The 20,928-nt window shown below is 37.8% G+C and overlaps 3 protein-coding genes across 4 annotated transcripts; 2 read left to right on the forward strand and 1 right to left on the reverse strand.

The window, feature by feature from the left end:
- Positions 1-3,834: 3,834 nt before the first annotated feature.
- zbtb49 (zinc finger and BTB domain containing 49) lies at positions 3,835-9,483 on the reverse strand. Of its 2 annotated transcripts, none has more exons than XM_004068968.5 (8): positions 9,332-9,483; positions 8,855-9,028; positions 7,652-8,760; positions 7,491-7,537; positions 7,338-7,411; positions 7,014-7,096; positions 6,735-6,896; positions 3,835-5,196 (listed from the first exon to the last, which is right to left on the reverse strand). In XM_004068968.5, exons 2-8 carry the CDS (start codon positions 9,004-9,006, stop codon positions 4,487-4,489), a joined length of 2,337 nt encoding a protein of 778 aa, XP_004069016.1. In that variant the 5' UTR covers positions 9,007-9,028; positions 9,332-9,483; the 3' UTR covers positions 3,835-4,486. The 2 variants fall into 2 exon arrangements, with proteins under 2 accessions (XP_004069016.1, XP_078804144.1); XM_078948018.1 differs by having other exon boundaries at positions 9,115-9,403.
- A 202-nt stretch (positions 9,484-9,685) lies between these two features.
- On the forward strand, positions 9,686-13,013 carry lyar (Ly1 antibody reactive homolog (mouse)). The gene is made up of 8 exons (XM_011475090.3): positions 9,686-10,161; positions 11,317-11,431; positions 11,509-11,616; positions 11,718-11,798; positions 11,994-12,297; positions 12,408-12,476; positions 12,622-12,707; positions 12,822-13,013. The coding sequence occupies exons 1-8, from the start codon at positions 10,040-10,042 to the stop codon at positions 12,957-12,959; spliced, it is 1,023 nt and encodes a 340-aa protein (XP_011473392.1). The 5' UTR covers positions 9,686-10,039; the 3' UTR covers positions 12,960-13,013.
- A 1,723-nt stretch (positions 13,014-14,736) lies between these two features.
- On the forward strand, positions 14,737-20,138 carry tmem128 (transmembrane protein 128). The gene is made up of 4 exons (XM_023954998.2): positions 14,737-14,932; positions 16,891-17,023; positions 17,229-17,390; positions 19,562-20,138. Exons 1-4 carry the CDS (start codon positions 14,833-14,835, stop codon positions 19,659-19,661), a joined length of 495 nt encoding a protein of 164 aa, XP_023810766.1. The 5' UTR covers positions 14,737-14,832; the 3' UTR covers positions 19,662-20,138.
- Positions 20,139-20,928: the final 790 nt, after the last annotated feature.

Raw genomic sequence — 20,928 nt, forward strand, 5'->3', positions numbered from 1 at the left:
TCAAATCAACCTCTCCAACATTGCTAAGACCAAAGAGCTGTCCAAGGACTCCAGGGACAAGGTAGTACACCTGCACAAGACTGGGATGAACCACTCGACAATAAGCAAGATAATGAGAATTGATCAGCTGTTGGAGCAGGAATATGACAACAAAAGAAAATCTGATATCACTGACTACCTGAGGGCTCCATGCAAGTTCTCACCTCATGGGGTTCAAATGATGTTGAGGAAAGTGAAGAAACAGTCCAGAACTTCATGGGGGAACTGGTCAAAGAGCTGGGACCACAGTTACAAAGGTTACTAGTAAAACACTAAGTTGTCATGGATTCAAATTCTGCAGTGCTCCAAAGGTCACCGTACTTAAGCCAACACATGTCCAAGTGTGTCCAAACCTTGTCAGAGAACATCTGGATGATCCAGAGGAGGATTGGTAGAATGACATGTGGTCGGATGAGACCAAGATTTAGTTTAATAGCCACATGCTGTGTTTGGCAATACAAGGATGCTGAGTTGCATCTCAAGAACACTGTGAAGCATGGGGGTGGAAACATCATGGTTTGGGGTTGCTTGTCTCCAAACAGGACAGGATGACTGAACTGTATTAAGGAAAGGATTAATGGAGCCATGTATTGGTTTGATTCTGTACAAAAACCTCTTTCCATCAGTGATAGCACCGAGTATGAAACACAGCTGGATCTTCCAGCATGAAAATGATCCCAAACACATCACCTGGGCAAAGAAGAAGTGGCTACGTAATACATTTTTCAAGGTTCTTGAGTTTTCTAGTCAGTCTCCAGATTTCAACCCCATAGAAAACCTGTGTAGGGAGTTGAAAGTTTGTGTTGCCCAGCCCTAAAACATTGCAGCTCTTAAGAAAATCTGCATGGAAGAATGTGCCAAAATAGCAGCTGATTTGTGTGCAAACCTGTTGAAGACCTTCAAGAAACATTTAACCTCTGTCATTGACAGTAAGGTTTTATTGTAAAATATTGAGGAGAATTTTAGTTTTTGTGCAAATACTTATTTTTGCATCATTATACTGATTAATTCTTTAGAAGTTAGACTATGTAATTTCCTGGATTCTTTTTCTATATTTAGTGTCTCACAGTTAAAGAGTACCTATGATAAACATTATAGGCTTCTCTGCCAAATACTTTTTTGCCTCAGTGAATAGTTACAGTACATTGCCCAACTTTCAAATTGGCTGCTTGATTTCTGTAGTCTTATAATGTCACAGTCAACCAGGTTTGGGTGGATTCACACATTTCATAGTCACATCCTAATTAAACCTATCCTCACATGCCTTCACCAACACAAAGCAGTGAAACGTGATTAGATATTGGAACAAAAGCCAGGCTTTTGGAAACGTTTCTGCGTAAAATGGCATTAGGCAGGGTTTCATTTTGCACCATTTAGACGCTGCACATAATCAGGATTAACTTCAGCATGATGGAGGAGGAGAGGGAGCAGCACAGAAAAAGGCAGAGAGGGTCGTGGGGGTAGATGATTCCCAATCAAATATGCCCTTTTTTTTTACTGTGGAAAAAGATTGACACTTTCTATACATCATAACATGCTTCTGTTTCATCCATTATGTGGATCATTGTAAATGTAATCAGATCATTTATAATTTTATTCTAGAATATACTCCCCAATAAGTGAAGGGACCGCAGGATCAAAAGTAGCAGCGGCTCTAAAAATGATAAATCAGTTAATTTCCATTTTTATAATTATTTTTTTATGTCTCCGTTAGAGCTTTGCTTATGAAATACAGAAAATAATTATTTTTTTGCTTCCTTCATTAAAATGACCTTTTTATCTTGGATTAGTGTTTAAAACTCTATAGAGAAAAGATGCTTTTTACCCAGCTCAAGCAAATGATTCATTCTGGATAAACTCTTTTCTGTAAACTATTAGCTTCATTATTTCCTACTAGAAACATGTAAAATTCACCCTCAATGGAATAGTGTAACCCTTGTGCTATCCAAGGCACTTTAACATTGGGAGTTGGGTCATCTAGACCCACTGGACGGTGCGGTGTGTCCATGGATTACATAAATTTCTCTTCACCATTATCCACCTTTGTCATAGTAGGGAGAACACATCAATGTAAGGGAGGGGGGGGGGGGGTCATCTGGACCCCATAAGATAGCACAAGGAAACTTTAATGATGATTTTAATTGTTTTTATTGCTTGAGTTTTTCTTGTATTGATATGGTTTATGGATATTAAAAACAAATAAACTCCATTATACTATTTGTGCAAAGAAAATGCAATGCAGTTACATTAAAGCCCACGCCAATAAAAATTGAGGGTTTTGTTTTTTTAACATTCTTGTGGCATATTCGCATGAAGGACGTCATATATGAAGAAATTAAGATTGATGTAGCATTTCTGAGTATTTCTTCATTTAATTTGTCTTGAATCAGGAGCAAACAAAACAAAAGGTGTTTAAAGACATTTGTAGCAGTGATGTAGGCCCCTACAATCAGCAGGCCACAAGCTCCCTGCTCTGCTGCATTCCGATGCATCCACTTGCAGACAAACAGATTCATGTTCCTCTTTATTATTCTCGTCCGAGCTGGTATCTGGCTCAAAACTGTACGTTTGAACAGCTTCAATATTGCTCGCCATTTTTGTTGCATTACTAATGTTAGGTTGGAGTTGTGAGGGGCTGTAAGCTAGACAGTCCTGCACACAACTCAGATGTGAATTTTTAACAAACTCTGCAGAAACTATGTCCTAAAAAACAGCACAGGTTTTTTGAGTTGTGCAAAAACAGCATTATCATAATTAAAAGAGCACTAGGAATACTTTTAAAATACATGAAGAGATGATTGGAGTGGGGCTGTAAGACTTAAACAATTAATAATCCAGAGATCAAAACAATTATGTTACAGTTCTATGAAGTATGAAGACACATACTTGCAAACTAAGTTGTGCCTCGTTGGAGAAAAGGATGAACAGAAGGGTTTTTTTCACACTTTCAGTCTATGCTGTTTGTGTAAAGTGAGAATTTGCACAAGAAGGCTTTGCATAACATTGCATGTGCTGAAGTCCTTTTTGCTTTGCAGAATGTCCTCAAAAATTATGAATGAAATTCTCACTATACATTTAAAAACAAATGTGTTAGAGCACAGAGAGTTTTGCCAGTTACAGGTTCACTTTCCACAAAAGTCTTTATATCATCATAGTTGAGAGAACTGATTTAAGAGCTAATGAAGGACAAGAAATACAGTGATGACAGCCCTATAATGTGTTGCTAGGCAACTAATCTTGCAGGCATGGGATGACTAGGCCTTTATGTTATGACAATTATGGCCAATCATTGGACGACAATCTTTGAGCAAACGCTGTCCACTGAGCGCAGTGTTTACATGTTCCACATCCTGCAGTGGGATTGCACAATGTTTACTGGTGCATAGTGCACACTGAATGTGAAGTAAAAGTGATTCTCACTTCTGACAGCTACATTTCCCAAAAGCACACATAATATCGACTCACTCTTATAAGCAATGTTCGTATCTTGAGGCACATGGCTGACTGACAGGCCTTGTGTTACACTCTACTGCGTTCTTCACAAGCGACTGATGGGAAAAATGTTTCGGAATGGCTTTCAAAACAAGCTTGACTGATGCGGTGAGATACAGTGTAGGTTTTGGATGCTTCTGCTGACCTTTAGATATCCATCAATCAATTTTCTACACTCACTTTAGTTTGTTTACGACCGCAGTAAGGCTTGAGTCCTTCTCCAATGTCATCTGACAAGGAGCAATGAGCACTACAGACAGCTTGGTTTATTCATCACAGAGTAAAAAAGAAAAACAATCAGTCCATTCACAATCATTTTTTTATTTTCAGATGCCTTAAAATAACTAGTTTTAAGGATGGATTGACGCTTCCAGACTGTGGAAAGAAGCTGGACGTTATCTCTAATCTAGCTCCCTCTGTAGGATGTTTGACCGCATAGCATTAACTAAATCAACCAATTACATTCGAAGCAGAAAAAGTAAAGCTGACACTGAAAAAAAATGTATTAGAAAGTTGTTTTTAATCTCAAAATAAATAGGAGATTTCTTCATTTTTTGAATAATACACTTTTCTAACATTTAAAATAAATGACCAAGGATGTAAAAACTTTTTGAACACATATGTAAGAGAATAAGCCCAATAAAAATATGCTCAACAAGCAGCTGAAGAAACATTCTTCCCTGAGGATCACACCTCAGCAGGTGACTGTCTTCAGATAAAATCTGTCAAACAGTTGATATGGAAAAAAACTGGCTGCAATTTTAACAGAAAGAAAAATTAGTAACTGTACTTGTGAAATCAGTAAGCATTTTTTTTTTTACAATTAAATGACTTTTTTTTTATCTCACCTCAACAAAAGCAACCATTCTAAAATGTGGAATTAAAAAGATTATCTGTAAATTGTTTTTTTAAAGCAATAATTCCATTAATTTATTAATTCTATGAACTTTGCATTTTACTGCTCCATTTCATTATCATTCTGCAGGGTTTTCATAGCCAGACCCCACAGAGTTACACTAGAGATAAACTGTCCTTCACCTGATCTATACTGCCTGCTGGAGTTGGAGCTAGTGTCTGCAGGAGGCAGGTACGGTTTCCCCGGTGCGTCTTTGTCTAAAGACATACTACCATTTTCCACATAGGGAACATACAGAGCCTCTTGAGGCCCGTGATGTTTGACAAGTTTTATGCGGTCTGTGCCAGGAAGAGCTGAACTTCTCTCCTGGGGGTTAGATGACAGAAGGTGATGGGGAACCAGTGAGCGAAGCTCAGGAAGAGGGTTGGATGCTGGGCTGAGGTGCGCGCTGGAGCGTGGAGTTTGTATGTGTGGAGCTGCCAATGGGGGTGAGGAAGAAGGTGATGAGGGTTTCTCTAACGCCTGATTTGGCATCATGATAGAGAAGTGCGGCTCCTGTGTGACCACTGCTGCTCTATTGTGGCGGTCGGGTTTGGAAACTGAAGTGGCTCCGTCCGTATTTTGTGGTCGCTCAGGACTCACTGTTGCCAAGTTATCGACAGAGGGTCCCTTGCAGTGCATATTTCTGTGTCGCCTCAACATGGCTGATCGGGTGAAGCTCTTTCCACAAGTGCTGCAGATGTAGGGCTTCTCTCCAGTGTGTGATCGTATGTGCCGCTGCAGATCTCCTGAGCCAACAAAGCATTTGCCTGGACAAAACAGCTGAATGAGCAACTAAATCAACTACAACTGAGAAAAATTAGACTTATTTTGGAATACAATACAAGACCAACAATACTATTTTAAATTATATACACACACACATATATACTGACCATTTCCAAAAAGTTAGAATATCATGGGAAAGTGTGTTCATTTTCATAACTTCGTTCAAAATTTTTAACTCGGAATGTGATGGTTTTGGAAGCTCTTCCTCCACCTCATTCTACTCTTTCTGGATGTCTGCAGGTTCTTGAATTTTATCCTTTTGATAATCCACTGAAGCCCACGGTCATCTCTTTGCTGCTGCATCTTCTCCTGCTACATTTGGTCCTTCCTTTAGACTCTCCGTTGATCTGCGTACAGCGTTCTGTGAACAACCAGCCTCCTTAGCTAGGAGCTTTAGTGGCTAACCCATAACTATGGAGGGGATCAATAATGGTTTTCTGGGGAGTGGTCAGGTCTGAAGTCTTCTCCATATTGAACCAAATTAGGACAATTGAACCAAACTGAACCAATTTAAATACATTTGGATAACCTGTGATTTGAGGTTTGCACGTGAATAGTTGGTGAAATTCAGTTTAAACTAAAGTATTCTGTTTTTTTTTTTTTGCTTTTATGAGCTGGAACCCAAATCTATGTCAAAATTAACTAAATAAATACTTGTAATCAATAAATGAATCTATACTCAATGAAAGTTTAATTGTTTTTTCATGAAATTATGGTATTCTCATAGTATATTCTAATGGTATTATCATTCATTCATTCATCTTCTTCCGTTTGTTCCCTTTCGGGGTCACTGGGCTGCTGGAGCCTATACTGGCCACTAATGGGCGAAGGCAGGGGACACCCTGGACAGGTCGCCAGTCTGTCGCAGGGTAGAGTGTCCACAATCACACACCCACGCACACTCACACCTAGGGACAATTTAGATAAAATCTTTTGGACGGTGCAAAACCCATGCATGCACGGGGAGAACATGCAAACTCCACACAGAAAGGTCCCCCGTTCTGGTTCAGGTCCCCCAGCAGGGATTTGAACCTGGGGGCAAGAGGGCTAACCGCTGCTCCACCGTGCAGCCTATGATATTCTCATTTGTTGGAAAGTCTATGTGCATATGTGTGCATTTAAAAAGTCAAAATAGTTGGTTAACTAGTAAAAATGTTTGGTGATAAAAGCTAAACTGGGGCCAGACTTTGAACTTGAGCATATCTGGCTGGCAGAGCCAGTGTCAAACTGTTTTTTTTTTTTTTTTACTCTCCAAGTTCAGAAGTATCCCAAATGATCAATAAAAGTTTCTGCCATTGACAAACTAACTGTGAAAGAATTATAGAAATATAGACTTTTTTTTGTAAAAAGAAAGTATAATTGGCAATCAAATATTGATTTGACATGCAATCAATGCTGGTGTCCAATGATCTCAAAAGGTTAGGGATCTAAAGTTAGCCCAGAAATGCAACAAAACTAACTGTGCGTCATTGTCTGTTTTCAAAACTGATTAGAATACGGAATCATCAAACTATCTTACCACAGGTGACACAGCAGTGTGTTTTTTCCCCGGTATGACGGACCCTGTGCTTCAGAAGCTTTCTCTGGGTGTTGAAGGACTTGCCACACTGGTCACAGGTGTAAATCTTGTCCATTGTATGAGTCCTCTTGTGTTCCTTCAGATTGCCCAAATTGTTAAATCCTGAACAGAAAATCTAAAATTAAAAAACGGTACAGCTTTTAGAGCTCAGATTAAGTTGATTGATAATCCATCGGAACAAGTTTTAAGTGAAGCCTTTGACTGATAGAGATCACATACCTCGACCACATATGTCACACAGATGTGGCTTCTCTCCTGTGTGAACTACTTTGTGACGATTAACATCCCCCGCTGCAGTAAAGCTAAAAAAAAACAAACATTTGATTTTGTGCGAAAATCATAAAATGGCTAAAAAAAAAGGTATTTTATCTCCTTTTTCATAGAATTTTCTTTTAAACAATTTAGGATTCCTTTAGTTAGTTAGATTAAACCATCAAAAACAAATTTGTCTTCAAAATGAAAACAATTATATATGTAAAAAAAGCTTTTCAGTTGAAAAAAGGCAGCGTGAATTTAATATGCATTATAAAAGAAGTTTACTACCTTTTACCACATAATTCACAAATGTATGGCTTCTCTCCAGAGTGGCGCCTCAAATGAGTCTGTAAATTCCCTGCCTGCAACAGAAATGTAAATAATAATAATAACAATTTAAAAAAAAAACAGGCTGAGATTTGAAAAATAAAACACAATTACCTGTGAGAAGTTTTTCCCACAAATGCTGCACTGGAAAGGCTTTTCACCTGCAACAGATTAAGAAAAAAAGAACTATATCTCAAAAAATTGACTATTTATTTTAAGAGACTTCATGTAATAACAGGTCATTGGTGTCCAAATTCAGCAGAAACAGGTTATACCAGTATGTGAGCGCTTGTGCAGCTCCAGGTTACTTGGATGTTTGAAGATCTTCCCACAGACCCCACAGCAATACTGCTTGTGTCCTGGCTGCTGTGGAGGCTCTGGCAGAGACTTCAGATTTGGCTCATCTTGGCTTCCAGGCAGATTGGAGAGCTGGACCTCTGCTGACTCTGAAACCTCCTCTCTCCTTGCGCTGCTGATTTCAACGGGAGCTTCTGAGGTTTCTGTCTGCACCACTGATTCACCTTGATGGTGTTCTATGGGGCTGCTGATAACAGGTTCATTGACTGACTTGTTGCACATTTCCTCAAGAGCCTTTTGAGAGCGGAGGTAATTATATTTCTTCAGATACACCGCTTTCTTTGGGCGAACTGGCTTATTGCTCAGAGAATCAGCTAAATCTGTGTTAGGAGTGTTTAAATTGTCTGAGGGCATTAAAGAACGGACATCCTTTCCTGCCGATGCAGATGGTGGCTGAGAACTTAGTGGGTTTCCTGAAGTCACAGAGGTATCACTAGCTCTGGGGGTAATTCCGAGCTGACACGCTTGTTCCTCTGCCATCATCAAAGGGCCTGGGACTTGATTTGAAGCAGCATTGTTAGTCTGAATTGCACTTAGCTTGAAGTACTGCTTACTGTAGAAATTACGGAGCTTGTATCCATGGTGCAGAGGCTTTTCTGCAGACTGGGAGCTGCTAGACATGTCACAGTTAGAGCTGCTGTTGGGTAAAGAAACCGGCATTCTTCTAGTGTGTTCCGTATCACTGTATAAGTTAGGCCGTGGAGGTTCTGTGGGACAGTGCAGGTTAACATCGTGAGTCAGGCTGCTTCCCAGAAGGCAATCGTGCTCTGAGCCTAGCATTCCTGGGAGAGTGAAGGAATGCATTTCCACGGGTGGGGGGCAAGGTTTGAGGAAAGCATTACACAAATTCTGAACGTTTGGAACTTGTAAGTTCTGTGCTATGTCTAGAAGTGCCTGTACATTCTCTTGGTTAATGTCCAGGTGGGATGTATACATGTAGTCCAATATTTGGCCAATGCCACTGACATCTTGGATAACCAAGTTAAAGACGTCATTCTTCTGACTGGGAGAATTTTGGAACAAAGACCTGAAAAACAAATGTAAAAAATGGTCATATCTCTTAGGGTTCACAGCAACACCTCATGTGGATATTCTGTTGTCAAATAAATGCATAAAAGTACCTAAAGTAGGAACTAAAAGCAGCCAGAACGTTTTTGTGAGCTTTAAAACAGACTCCTTTAACCACCAGCATGCAGTCACAAAGCAGCCCTTGGATTCTTTGCTCCTGGAGCTGCTGTAGGAGGTAGGAGCTGTGGCTGGACAGGGTCTCCATTTATGATCACTCAGCTTCCCCCCTTTTCAAAGCGAAACACACAAAAATCACATTTAAAACAACAACAACAGCCTGAGTTTACACGACTCAAAAGTAAAAGTTGATTACGAGTCAAAAGTAAAAGTTGATTAAAGGGTTGAACTCTAGTAGTGAGCCACACACCGCAGTCCATGTATAAATATATATATATATTTTTTCAAAAATAACTGTCATGTAGCTCAAGAATCGCTACAAGACCGTCCATGCAAAAATTTGACCTGCTACTAAGCTAACAGCGTGGCTATTCGAGCCATTTACAATGACAACTAATAAATAAACAGCTGACCTGTCTTAATTATAAAGGTGTTTATTTATATATATTATTTTACTATTGTCGATATCCATTCAGAGGGGTCCCAAAATCATTGTGAAGTGTTTCGTCTTTTATTGGGATGACGGGTCACTCGCGCTTAATAACATTACGTAACTTCCTGGTACAACGCTTATTTTGTACCCCTCGTGGGAAAGAAATACATCTTATACTAAACCCCCAAACAGTGGGACTATATACATTTCTAAAGTGCTGTTGAAATCGTAAATATACCTCTTTGTAGTATAATTATTTTGTGTTATGAAATGTAAAAAAAGGTTTTCAGGAAGAAAAAAAAAGGTCTGCGGAACTGGTGTCTAGTTAAAATTTCTATACGGAGAATCAAGACTGTAGCTTCAAGGAATGTAATCACGTGTCTGTTCAAAAGTTTAGACGGGAGAAACTCAACCCGCACGTTTACGCTCAAATTAAAATTTTAAAGAGGTTAATTTAACGGGCTCTAATTTTTGGGTATTTTTAAAGACAATGAAGGTTTTGTTCTTTGTCATGCGTTTTTTATAACTTACTAGAAAAAACGTTAGCTTGCCGTAGGCAGGTCTCTAGTCAGTGCATTAATTGATGGTGTTTAAAGTGGTTTAACTTTCTGTCGTTTTGCTGGTTTAATCTACATATTGTCTTTATTAATTTAGAGAAAGGTTGCTTCTGTGGATAAAATTGATCAAAATGGTGTTCTTCACCTGCAATGCGTGTGGCGAGTCTCTGAAAAAAGCCCAGGTCGATAAACACGTGAACATCTGCCGTGGGTGTCAGGTGTTGTCCTGCATTGACTGCGGAAAAGATTTCTGGTAAGACCAATTGGGTTATTTCTAAACATTACAAAATATCGTCGGGAACAAGTTTGTTTTTCCTCCAACCGGTGCCATGGTACTAGGCTGCAGGTTACCGTAGTGCCCTGTAGGCTTACTTGATTTGTTTCTTTCTCTAAACTGATTTTGATTGCCTTGGGCTTCTTTTGCGTTGTCACGTGCCTGCTAGCCCTAATTTGACTATTTCCCACCACTTCTGGGTCTGAAGTGGGATACGGGTGCATCGATCAGCTGTTGTTGCTTGGCAACAACAAAATTCCACCAGAGAAGTGACCGGAGATCGAAGGAGAGGCTGAGGAGACTGGGGTCTCTTCAGAGTTTACAGGACTCTTAAGATTTTTTTTTATTGTGGCGAAGTCCTGGGGCGGTGGCGGATGCACTAACTGACATAGGAAGAGGATCAACAAACTGGTATGGAGATACGACTCCATTCTGGATGTCCCTTATAGAGTCTGTGACTGTGGAGGGTCACAGGACGATGTTACAGAAACTGAAATGCATCATGGACAATCCTCTTCATCATCATCCTCAGCATGAAACCATGGACTTCAACACCTTGTCACAGAATTTTCTTTCTGTTAGCTACTAGACTCTACAACACCTCATAGACACTGGATGTTGGAGCCAAATTCACAGTTTATATTTAATAGTTATTTTTGGAGCCAAATGCACTGTTTTGATTTAATAGTTAATTTAAATAATTATTGTTTGAACTTCCAATTAAAAACCCTACGTCACAGAGATGCTGTTAGTGAGACTCATTGTTGATTGAAGCCGGAGAAAGTTGGAAGCGATATCGTTTTTTGACTAAATTGTAGTGGCACTCTCTCTGCGTGTCTCACTCGCGTTTCAAATAACAGTTGCCGGACAGACGTCAAACGGTGGAACAAGAGAAAGACACAGAGAGAGTGCCACTACACTGGGGAATAATCACTGTTCTTCATTTTTAAGTGTATTTTTTAGTATTAGTTATTATCTATCTGCTGTTTTTTAATAGAGCTATGGTAACACGGAAATTTCCTTTTTGTGGGATCAATAAAGATTTATTCTCTTATACTCTATTCTAACGCATAATGAGCTCTGTGACTGACCAAGTAACGCATTCAATGTGACTCTTTTCTGCGTATTACCTAGGGACGACGACTATAAAAATCACACTAAGTGTATCAGTGAAGACCAGAAGTATGGGGGGAAAGGCTTCGAGGCCAAGGCAAACAAAGGCGATGTCAAACAACAGCAGTGGTTACAGGTAAACATCTTCCCAAGTTCGATTATATGTGAACATTTGTTTTTCTTTTGGATCCTGACTTGTGTCTTTTCCTGAAGAGAATCCATGAAGCCCTGAACAAATCAAGCATCAGTCCCAAGCTGAGAGATGTGCTCAGGCAAGTCAGTGCATACGACAATGTCCCCAGGAAGAAAGCCAAGTTTCAGGTTGGTGTTACCAAAACTTGTAAGAAGGGTTTAGGCTTTTACCAGGAAGATTATTAAAATGTGTATTTACTTATTACTGTTAATGTTTTTTCTTCTTTCAGAACTGGATGAAAAACAGTCTAAAAATATCCAACACAAGCCTACACGAGGAAGTGTGGAACATAATTGCTGCTGCCGTCGATGTAAGTAGCTGTTTTGTTTGTTAAAGTAAATATTACACTAAATTATTAGCTGGGGAGCCTAAGCTTTAATGGAAATCAATGGAAAATAATATTAATGTGATATTTAAGGGCTGGAAATGTATTAAGTGTTGTGTAATACCGTTCATTCTTTCACTGTACTGTTGTTTTGCTTATCTGTAATCTTTTGCACCCCAGGTTCCAGAAGATACACAGCAGCACATGGAGAAAGAAGCTGAAGTCCAAGCAAACACTAATGGAACTCAAACTCCGTTTGGCCACGAAGATGTGAAGAAAAACAAAAAGATGAACAAAAGAGAACGCAAAGAGGCCCGGCAGCAGAACAACGGAAAAGCTCCAAAACTATATGACGAACAAGTCACACAAGAGCAGAAAGAAAGCCAAACAGGGAAAAGGAAAAAGGATGGAAAAAGAAAACACAAAGAAGCAGAAGATGAAGAGCAAAACTGTGATGAAAATGAGATATCTGCCAAGAAAAGGAGTAAATAACATTTTTTTTTCTTATTACAACACTTTTTTGTTTGTTTGATAAAAAGGATGGTTTTTGTGTTTAAGGCCTGTGTTCCTGTTTTCTTTCAACCTTTTTTCCAGTTAAGGTTGCAGCAGAGGCTAATGATGCTGAGATGTCAAATGAGGCTGAAGATCAAGCTGTTCCTCTGGGTAAGTTAACTCTAGACTGACTTAACCCAGTGGGTTATGGTCCTTAAATGATTGTATTTTATTGGGAGTCCAGTAGAGGTCAGTCTTGTTCTTCATTATATGAAAATGTTAATTTGGTTGCTCATTTCTTTGGTTTTCCTTACAGGGAAATTCCACTGGAAGGAAACCATCATGGCGGTTCTCCGTAAAACACCTGACCAGGAACTGCCCATCAAAAGGCTCAAGAAGAAAGTGAGGCTTATAGATGATAGAGTTGTTTGTTTGCTGTTAGATTCCTGATCTAAAATATTTTCTTGCTAGTTGAATCTTGATTTTTGGTTAATCCCGGCTTTCTTTACATTTTAGGTTTTGGCAGCTTATTACTCTTTCACTGGCGAGAGGAATTTTAAAACAGAGGAACAACTGATTTCTACATTCAACAAAAAGATCAGCAAAAATCCGAAGTTTAGAGTTCTGAAAGACCAAGTGAAACTTGTCAATTAGATGCTCGTGTATTTTGTAAGATTTTAAAAATAAAATCATTGCAACTGTCGATAATTATTTTTTTTTTTTTACAGTAATGGCAAAGGTTCAAATTAGGGATGTCCAAATTCTGGCCTCGAGGGCCGGTGTCCCACATGTTTTCCAACCATCTTGCCATTAAAGCTCCTTTTTGGCTAAACTCACCTGATCTAGGTAATCAGCAGCAGATGAGGCAGGATTTCTGGAAAACTAGCAGGAGGCTGGCCCTGGAGGCCTGTATTAGGGGACCCTTGGTTTAAATGCTTCATAGTTCTTTGCTGAATGAATTGTTTTGCCCTGAGATATTTTTTAGTTATTTATTTGTTTTAGATTTACTCTGGTGCGTCATTTATACAAGTTTCCATACACCGTGCCAGTTATAGAAGACTGCCCCGTTGCACATTCTGAGCTATTGGGGATGCTGGGAAATGGCACCTTATCTGTGGGATTGGATGTTGAGAGTTTGGGTGGGAAGGAAACGGGAGAGGTCCTCCTGAGGTGAATCTGACTCTTACCCAAGATGAAGCTAATGCGCATTCCTCTGCAGCCACAATGGGGTTCACTTGGCCCGACACACACAAGCTCCATAGAAGCAGGACGCTTGGTGTCAGCCTCAGGTGAAATTTGAATGCTTTCTGATTTTCCACATCTCGAAAGAGCAGTCTCTTTCCTCGATACAAACAAACACACACACAAAACAAGGAAATCTGTGCACCTTTATGAAGCTCTGCTTATCCTAGAAGGCCTAACACTGATGCTATTTCCTTGAGCTGCTCACCTGTAAGAGGAAATTGCACACTCTGAGCTTAAGTCATTCTGTTACTCAGGTTTGCTTGCATTAAAATATTTTTTTTTTGTCCATTGGGTCAGCGTTGAATTTTCTTTTTCTATTATATTACAAAGTGCATAAGGTAGTAAATGTCCCTACTATGTCAAGTTAATATAAAAACTTAAAATGTTTATTATTAGAAGCTTTTAAATTAACTGTTGCTAAAATATTTTTAAACACAGTAATCTACCTTACTCGCTTGATTAGCTTCATATCATTCTTCAAAAAAGCTTGATCGCATGTTATAGATAATATTCAACTTTAATGGTATTTTCACACTTTTCATGTCAAAATGTAATTTTTGTAATTAATATTATTGCATCTATTTCGTTTGAGTATTTTGAATTGACTTCTAAATTGAGTTGCAAATTGGTTTAGTTATCTAGAAATTATTGACACAATTTTAATGGCCTATTGGCATATTAACTCCATAAACATTTAAATGATAAAACATGTTCTTTTTCTGTGTATATAACAACGACCTTTCTCTCAGAAGCAGAGCAGAGGTATAAAAAACGTTCAAATCTCACTTTTAAGTGAACATTTGCAATAAATTCAAACTAAGTTCTGACAGCTTAATTTTTTGGACACTAAATCTGCCTTGAATGCATTAAAAAAAAGGTTAAATACTACAAAAATATAATAATTCATTGTGTTGAAATGTTTATATGCTTATGTGCTAAAAACCTGAATCTTGATTTTGTAATGGCCAGTTTTATCTGCTACCATAGCTTTTGTTATATGTTCAACATCGATTGAAAAAACATTTAAAATAATCTGTTTTACACAACTTTTACGCTAAATGTGTTTCTATTTTTTATTTTAAGTGAAACGATAGCTGTCTTGTGTAACTTAGTAAAGATGTTACAGTGATCAAATGTGCTGACACATTTTCTGCAGGTTCTGTTGTTTAGAAACTACACTCGTCGCTCGGGATTACGTCACAAAAGTGCGACTTGGAGTGTTTCAGCAAGGGACGCTAGGACTCGTAGCTCGCAGTGCTAATCTGAATTGATTAGCATCAAAATGATCGATGCCAATGAGCTGTCAACCCTGAGGAACAGGTTCAAGAGAGATGCAGACCTTTTTATGCAAAGAACAGCATCAAGTGTCGAAGACGAAAAGAGTAAGTTATAGAAACGTTAACGGCAAACTTGACAGCTAAGTTTTCTGTCAGACTCAGAGAAGTCGACGCTTTTCCTCCGCACATATCTAATTGTTTTAGTCCTCGCTCTTTGTGTTTTGTATTTTAGAAAGTTGCCAATTTTTTACTGGTACCGTTAGTTGGGTAGAATTATGACTATAGAAGAAGCAGTCTAAAAAAAGGTCGTGTCTTATTCCACCTGACCTGGTAGCAATATTTACTAAGCGAGGAAAGTCTTCAGGCCTGCAGTGGCAGAAATCCAACAGTTCTCGAGTGTTTTGACAGAACAAACGTTTGCTCAGCTTAGAATCATCACAAACTGCTTTATGCCAACACACATTATTACACTGACTGTGTGCAGCTGCTGGGCAAAGTATTGTCCTAAAACAAGACATTAAAAATAAATATTATTACAGGCCTTTACAATGAAGAAGATCATTAATAGTACAAAATAATCCAACTATGATATATTTTTTATACTCCCAGTAATCAGGAATTATGAGATTTTGCTCGTGACACACTTTTAAAAAATCATAAGCAAATGAGGCATGCTTTGTAAATGTGATGTATGTTTGTGGGCTCCATGATAAGTGTGTTAACATTGTAATTCTTTTTTTTTTTCACTTGAATGATTGAATTTGACAAAACATGGCTTAGTATACAGTAAATTGATAAATAAAAAGAAATAAATAATTGCAGCCAGAAGGAACAAATACAGAACAACAAATAATGGTAAAACAAAATAATCACAGATTTAGTAATGCAAGGCTAATTTTTTGAAGGTTATATCGGTAGAGTTTTATCTTAAATAACTTTTATTCCAACTGTTAAAGAATTAAAAGGAAAATAAAATTACATAAAACAAAAGTAAAAAAAAAAAAACATATAACGTAATGCTTAAGGGTCAAATTAACTATAACATTTGAATATACATTTATATATACCACATATGTTTTAACTCCCATCAATTGGTAATTCTGCACTTTTTTCACAAGTGTTTTGATATATTTGAAGGATTTAATGTACATTTCCCGTTTGTTTAGACTTTAAATTGATGCATGTGGATTGCAGGAATCCCATCAGTGATTAAAGTGCATGTTTTAAGGCTCCATTGTCAGACAATGCATTTTGCAACTGGACAACGAAACCCAAAAGTTGCAGAAAGGGTTGATGAGGACTTATTATTGTCCTGGAATGTGCAACAAACTGCCCTTTTCTGGGGCTTTATTGTGTCATCAGAGACTTACTAGTTTTTCTAGGGTCATTCATCTGTATGAAAACAAATTTTGGAAAAGCAGAAAAACTGTCCAGCAAAACATTTGAGTCCACTTTTGGACATGCATTTTTCTTATTTTCCCTACATGGCTTTGGAAATGAGGACGTTTCTGCAAAATCAGCCCACACCATCACACAGATATGCATTACTATGTATAGCTTTCATTGCATTTGTCTAAGGCGCCGAGTTCACGCTGAACTCAGAGCAGGGTAGTCCAGCACGCTGAGCCACTTCGGCAGCCAATAACAGCTTCTGATACGTTTAATCAACCGGAAAATGATAGAGATTAATAGCTTTTCGAAGGGGAAGCTTATCTCAGAGAAACTATTAAATTCACCTGTAAAGCAGCTTAAATCTGCAAGGATGAGGTCTGCTCATTAAGGCCAGAATAATCTCCCGTGCGGATGTGAATGTGTGTGTGCGAGGGGTGGGACCGGACTTGGCAACTGGGAAGCCAGGTAACCGTTCCTGTCATGCTATTCCCCCTTTGTTGTTTTTGTGTTATTGTTAAGATTATTGCTGTTTTTTTTTTTGGTGTTGTGTGTTAGATTATAATAGTCAAATGTTTCATAGGCTTGACACTTTTTTTGAATTTCTAATGTAAATACCTTTCTCTTAAATACACAAAATCTTTTAGAGACTGTGATTTGTTTGAACTTTTCAGGCCAGGAGGAGAAAGATTGGAAACCCCTTCCCCGCATCAACAAACACTCCGTTTTCTGGATTGCGGCATCTGCCGGTGTGACTTACTATGTAGATTTCTTCCGTGTCGTTTTGGAAAGTGATGAAATCAAAAGGTGAGTGCTTAAAGAAGTAGACATTACAAAGAAAAGAAGCTAGAACTGTGCTCAGCTCTTACTTGGGTGTACAATAAACCCATTGTGGGTTTATAAAGCTTCATTGTCACTGTTGTCTAACCCTCTGTGACGTAAGCCCTTTTTGTGTTATTCAATAGACAGTCAACAATTGTTGTATAAATGGCTCTCACCTTGTGTTTCCCAGCTGGTGGTTCAATGTTGGCTTGACACTCCTTGGGATCTGCTTGACTCTAGCAATGTTCTGCATTGTGTACTTGGAGTGGTTCAAAGGCATCCAGCACTACGACCAAGAATACCCCGCCATTCCCCCCATCACCACTGCAGCCTTTATCGCTGCATCGTGCAGGTAAACCTGAGGGATAAAACCAAAAAACCCAAACAAATCGACTGCACACGAGTTTAATGTTTTATCATCAGAATCATTTGATAAAGAACTTAAAGTGCAGACGTCACTCAAGTTCTCCAGTTAGCACATACTGATTGTACAGCATGTTTCTTTTACTCTAAATGTGTTCACAGTTACTGTTATCTTTTTTAAGATGAAACAAAAATCCCTGATTCTGAAGCAACAAACAAAAATAACTAAAAAAGGATTTGCATCTATTGCTTCTATTTGAGAGTTAGGTCTTTTGCAAATGAACCAACATTAAAACCAAAGCAGTAGTGAGGATGAAGGTCTGCTTTCAATATCACCATCATTTAATTACTTTATTTTTAGGAATATAAATTGTTAATTTGAATTTTAATTTAATTTATTTTTTTCATAGTTTGGCCAGGGATGTGACAAATTTAGGAAAAACTTTTATAAATAGGCTTATAAATTTGTTATTTTTCCACTAACGACCACTAGAGGGCAGTGTAGGTTTGTTATTTGCTACTGACAGCTACACAGAAGAAGAAGCGCCATTCAAAACAAACATGGAGGAGAATCTGAACTTTATAAAATTTTTCTTATTTGCATAAAGGTATTATTATTCTCGTTTTTATTTTTTCCGTCTTTGTACTAATGCGGGACAGCAAGTCATCAAACTGGATCACAGAGAGGCGGAATGTTGCTGAATGTACCGTCATTCAAACAGTACAGCTCCTGCAGTAGAAGATGGACCTCACTGAAAAAAAGATCTTAATGAAAGGATGTCATGGACCCAGACATGGAGACGTGATTACCGATGCTTTTGTAGAGCTCTTCAAAATAAAAAAACTTTTATTTCTCACAGTTTTCCGTGTCTTCCGAGCATCGTAAATGAGATACAGGCTTAAGAACGGTAGCATCTCCTACACGGGACGGGAGCATCTAGTTTATAAAGACATTTAAAAAAAACAAAACAATCAGCAGCGAATTTAACACGCGTCGAAAGAGAGGTGGTGGATGTGCATTGGATGCCTGAATTGTGCTCGGTGGGAACACAGCATTACTTGATGGACACATCAGACTTTTCTCCCAAAAGTGACATTTTTTACATGATTTTTTTTCTTCTTTATTATTTCTTTCTTTTATATATATATAATAAAGAAAGAAATAATATATATTTTAAATACATATATATAAATATATATAATAAAATGTCTTCTTTTCGTTTTGCTTTTGTAATCAGAATGAAAAGGTAACATAATATATCAGCTCTCTCTCTTTTTTTTTTTTAAATAAAAGATCTTGTAGAGAAAAAAAAGCTGACTCTGATAAAGCCCTCAGCTCAAACAAGGATAGAATCTGAGCCTTGAGTCATGTAACAGCAGTTCCTGTTTGATGTGTTCCTTCTGTTCTGTGAAGAGATGCTTAACAGAAACAAAAAAATTACATGACCTTTTTCATGGAAAATTTAAAAATGTGATCATATAGAGATCATCTTTACTGCCACTATGTAAATCTCCATCAGTGTCCACACACCTGGGTTTTTGACAATAAATTGGCCCATCCCCTGAGGGGAGTGCTGGACTACAGTCACGGCCGCTCTCAGGGAACCAGTTGGGGGTTTAACCCTCCAATGAAGCATGTGAAGCATTCAGGGAAATTAGATAAGTCTTTATATCTGAATTGTTTCGCAGAGAAGACAAAGTAGGTACTGCATGGTGGAGGTGGAATTTAAATTCAACCAATTAGATTTATTTTTTTACATTATTGTTCATTGTACTTTTTTTTTGGTATTCTTTATTTGATTGTTGTGCTAAAGAACTTTAAAAAAACGTTTTCGTTCTGCAAGTAATGACAGAGTGGAGCATCTTCAGTTAGATATGATCTTTGTTATTAGAATTGGTAAATGAACTACTGTCATTTACCACAAACTGAAATGCCTTAGCCTGCATAACAAGAGGTTGTTAGTCATTTAAAAAAAGTAGATTTTTTCCTTTATTTTGTACTCATGCAAGACAAACGGTTTCCATACGGCAATATTTAAAAAATGACAAATATGGACAAAAATCTATTGTGTCACAGTAAATGTAATGTTGCTTTTTCCCCCCCCACTCCTGACATTAATGCTTCTTTTTTTTTTTTTTTTTTTTTTTTTTATCTTGCAGCTTTAACATTGCACTGTGGCCTGTGTGGTCCTTCTTCACTCCCGTCATTCTCTTCACACAGTTCATGGGTGTAGTCATGTTCATCTCTTTGCTTGGATGAATGGAAAAGGAGGGCTTCCAGTGGATTCGATTGTTTTTTATGTGCCTTTTTATTTATTGAATTGGCTGTAAATGTTTTGGTTAATTACACCAAATATTTTACCCAAAAAAAGTTAACAATTACTCAGAAAGTAGGTTAAAAAGGGGATTTTTGTAATTTATAACAATAATTCAAATTTTTATACATGTAAAAATCCTTTGAAACATTGTTTTAACTGCTTTTTTTTTATTTTACAATTTTAAATTTCCATAAGTGATCTTTATTTCAGTAAATTGTATTTGTCAGCAGGAAATAAAAAGACTTAAGGCTAAGATATTAAACACATTTCTGTTTTTAGAAAAAGGGGTTTGTTTTAATAGATTCAGCTGTGTCAAAACCAAATTCCTCCAACTATTTTTTGCTTTGTTACTACGTTTTCTTTAACATCTACACTGTCCCAATCGAGGGGAAGTTTAAATAAAGAATTTTCCAGCATCATGTCTGACCTCCATAAAGTCCTTGTGTCAATTTCTCAGAAACCTTTGGAGTTTGTAAACTCAAGAGCATAAGGACGGTGTGACGCTCAGGTGTTGCAAAACTGAACTAGCTTGGATACCTTTGAGCAAGGCATGTCTACGCAGCAACTCTCTGGGGGTTGTGTCCATAATTGCTTGGTTTTTTTACAACTTTTTTTCCACACCTCCATAAGTCCGAGTGTTGACAGGAGTTAAGACGGAGTCAATGTTCCTACCTGTGTAATCCTGTTCTTGTAATGAAAATGTTGTAACATTTTTCTGAATTTGTGTTGAAGTTGTTCCGATCATAGATTTCAGTCAACGATGAAATGTTTGTTACAAAAATTTGTTTTGACTGTCGTGCTCTCCTTTAAAGTATAGATAACTATACTGTACAGACACTTTATTTACAGAGTCATAGTCCAAACACAAGACTAAAAACTGAATAGATAAGCAAAGAGAGAAAAATATGAATTAAACAAATGTTTGTAATTCTCAACAAATACTAGTGTTAAAAGCAAACTTAGTAGGACAAAAAGTTCTTTAAGCAAAAACGTCACTATGAAACAACAAAAAGGTAAGATTTCTATTCATTCACTCTCTTGAATCCAGAAGTGATGGAGGCAGCATAAAGGTTTAGAAAATCTCACTTTTATGGGCCGGAAACTGAATCTTTGTGAACTATCTCATTTACTCTGTTCCTGTTCAAGTTATCTGCAGATTTGGCTGAAGTTGGGCCTCGATTGTTCTAGTTGGAAAGATTGCCATCAATA

This window comes from Oryzias latipes, chromosome 5 (genome assembly GCF_053564925.1).
Source record: "Oryzias latipes strain Hd-rR chromosome 5, Olatipes_Hd-rR_3.1".
Taxonomy (NCBI): domain Eukaryota; kingdom Metazoa; phylum Chordata; class Actinopteri; order Beloniformes; family Adrianichthyidae; genus Oryzias; species Oryzias latipes.

Excerpts from the sequence above, each read along its gene's own strand:
- zbtb49 (XM_004068968.5), bottom strand. The coding sequence starts at position 9,006 with ATGGAGACCCTGTCCAGCCACAGCTCCTACCTCCTACAGCAGCTCCAG. Across the intron at positions 8,761-8,854 it reads GCTTTTAGTTCCTACTTTAG|GTCTTTGTTCCAAAATTCTC; the intron begins GTACTTTTATGC and ends TTTGTTTTTCAG. Across the intron at positions 5,197-6,734 it reads ACACTGCTGTGTCACCTGTG|GCAAATGCTTTGTTGGCTCA; the intron begins GTAAGATAGTTT and ends TGTTTTGTCCAG.
- lyar (XM_011475090.3), top strand. The coding sequence starts at position 10,040 with ATGGTGTTCTTCACCTGCAATGCGTGTGGCGAGTCTCTGAAAAAAGCC. Across the intron at positions 11,617-11,717 it reads GGAAGAAAGCCAAGTTTCAG|AACTGGATGAAAAACAGTCT; the intron begins GTTGGTGTTACC and ends TTCTTCTTTCAG. Across the intron at positions 12,477-12,621 it reads AGATCAAGCTGTTCCTCTGG|GGAAATTCCACTGGAAGGAA; the intron begins GTAAGTTAACTC and ends TTTTCCTTACAG.
- tmem128 (XM_023954998.2), top strand. The coding sequence starts at position 14,833 with ATGATCGATGCCAATGAGCTGTCAACCCTGAGGAACAGGTTCAAGAGA. Across the intron at positions 14,933-16,890 it reads AAGTGTCGAAGACGAAAAGA|GCCAGGAGGAGAAAGATTGG; the intron begins GTAAGTTATAGA and ends TGAACTTTTCAG. Across the intron at positions 17,024-17,228 it reads GAAAGTGATGAAATCAAAAG|CTGGTGGTTCAATGTTGGCT; the intron begins GTGAGTGCTTAA and ends TGTGTTTCCCAG.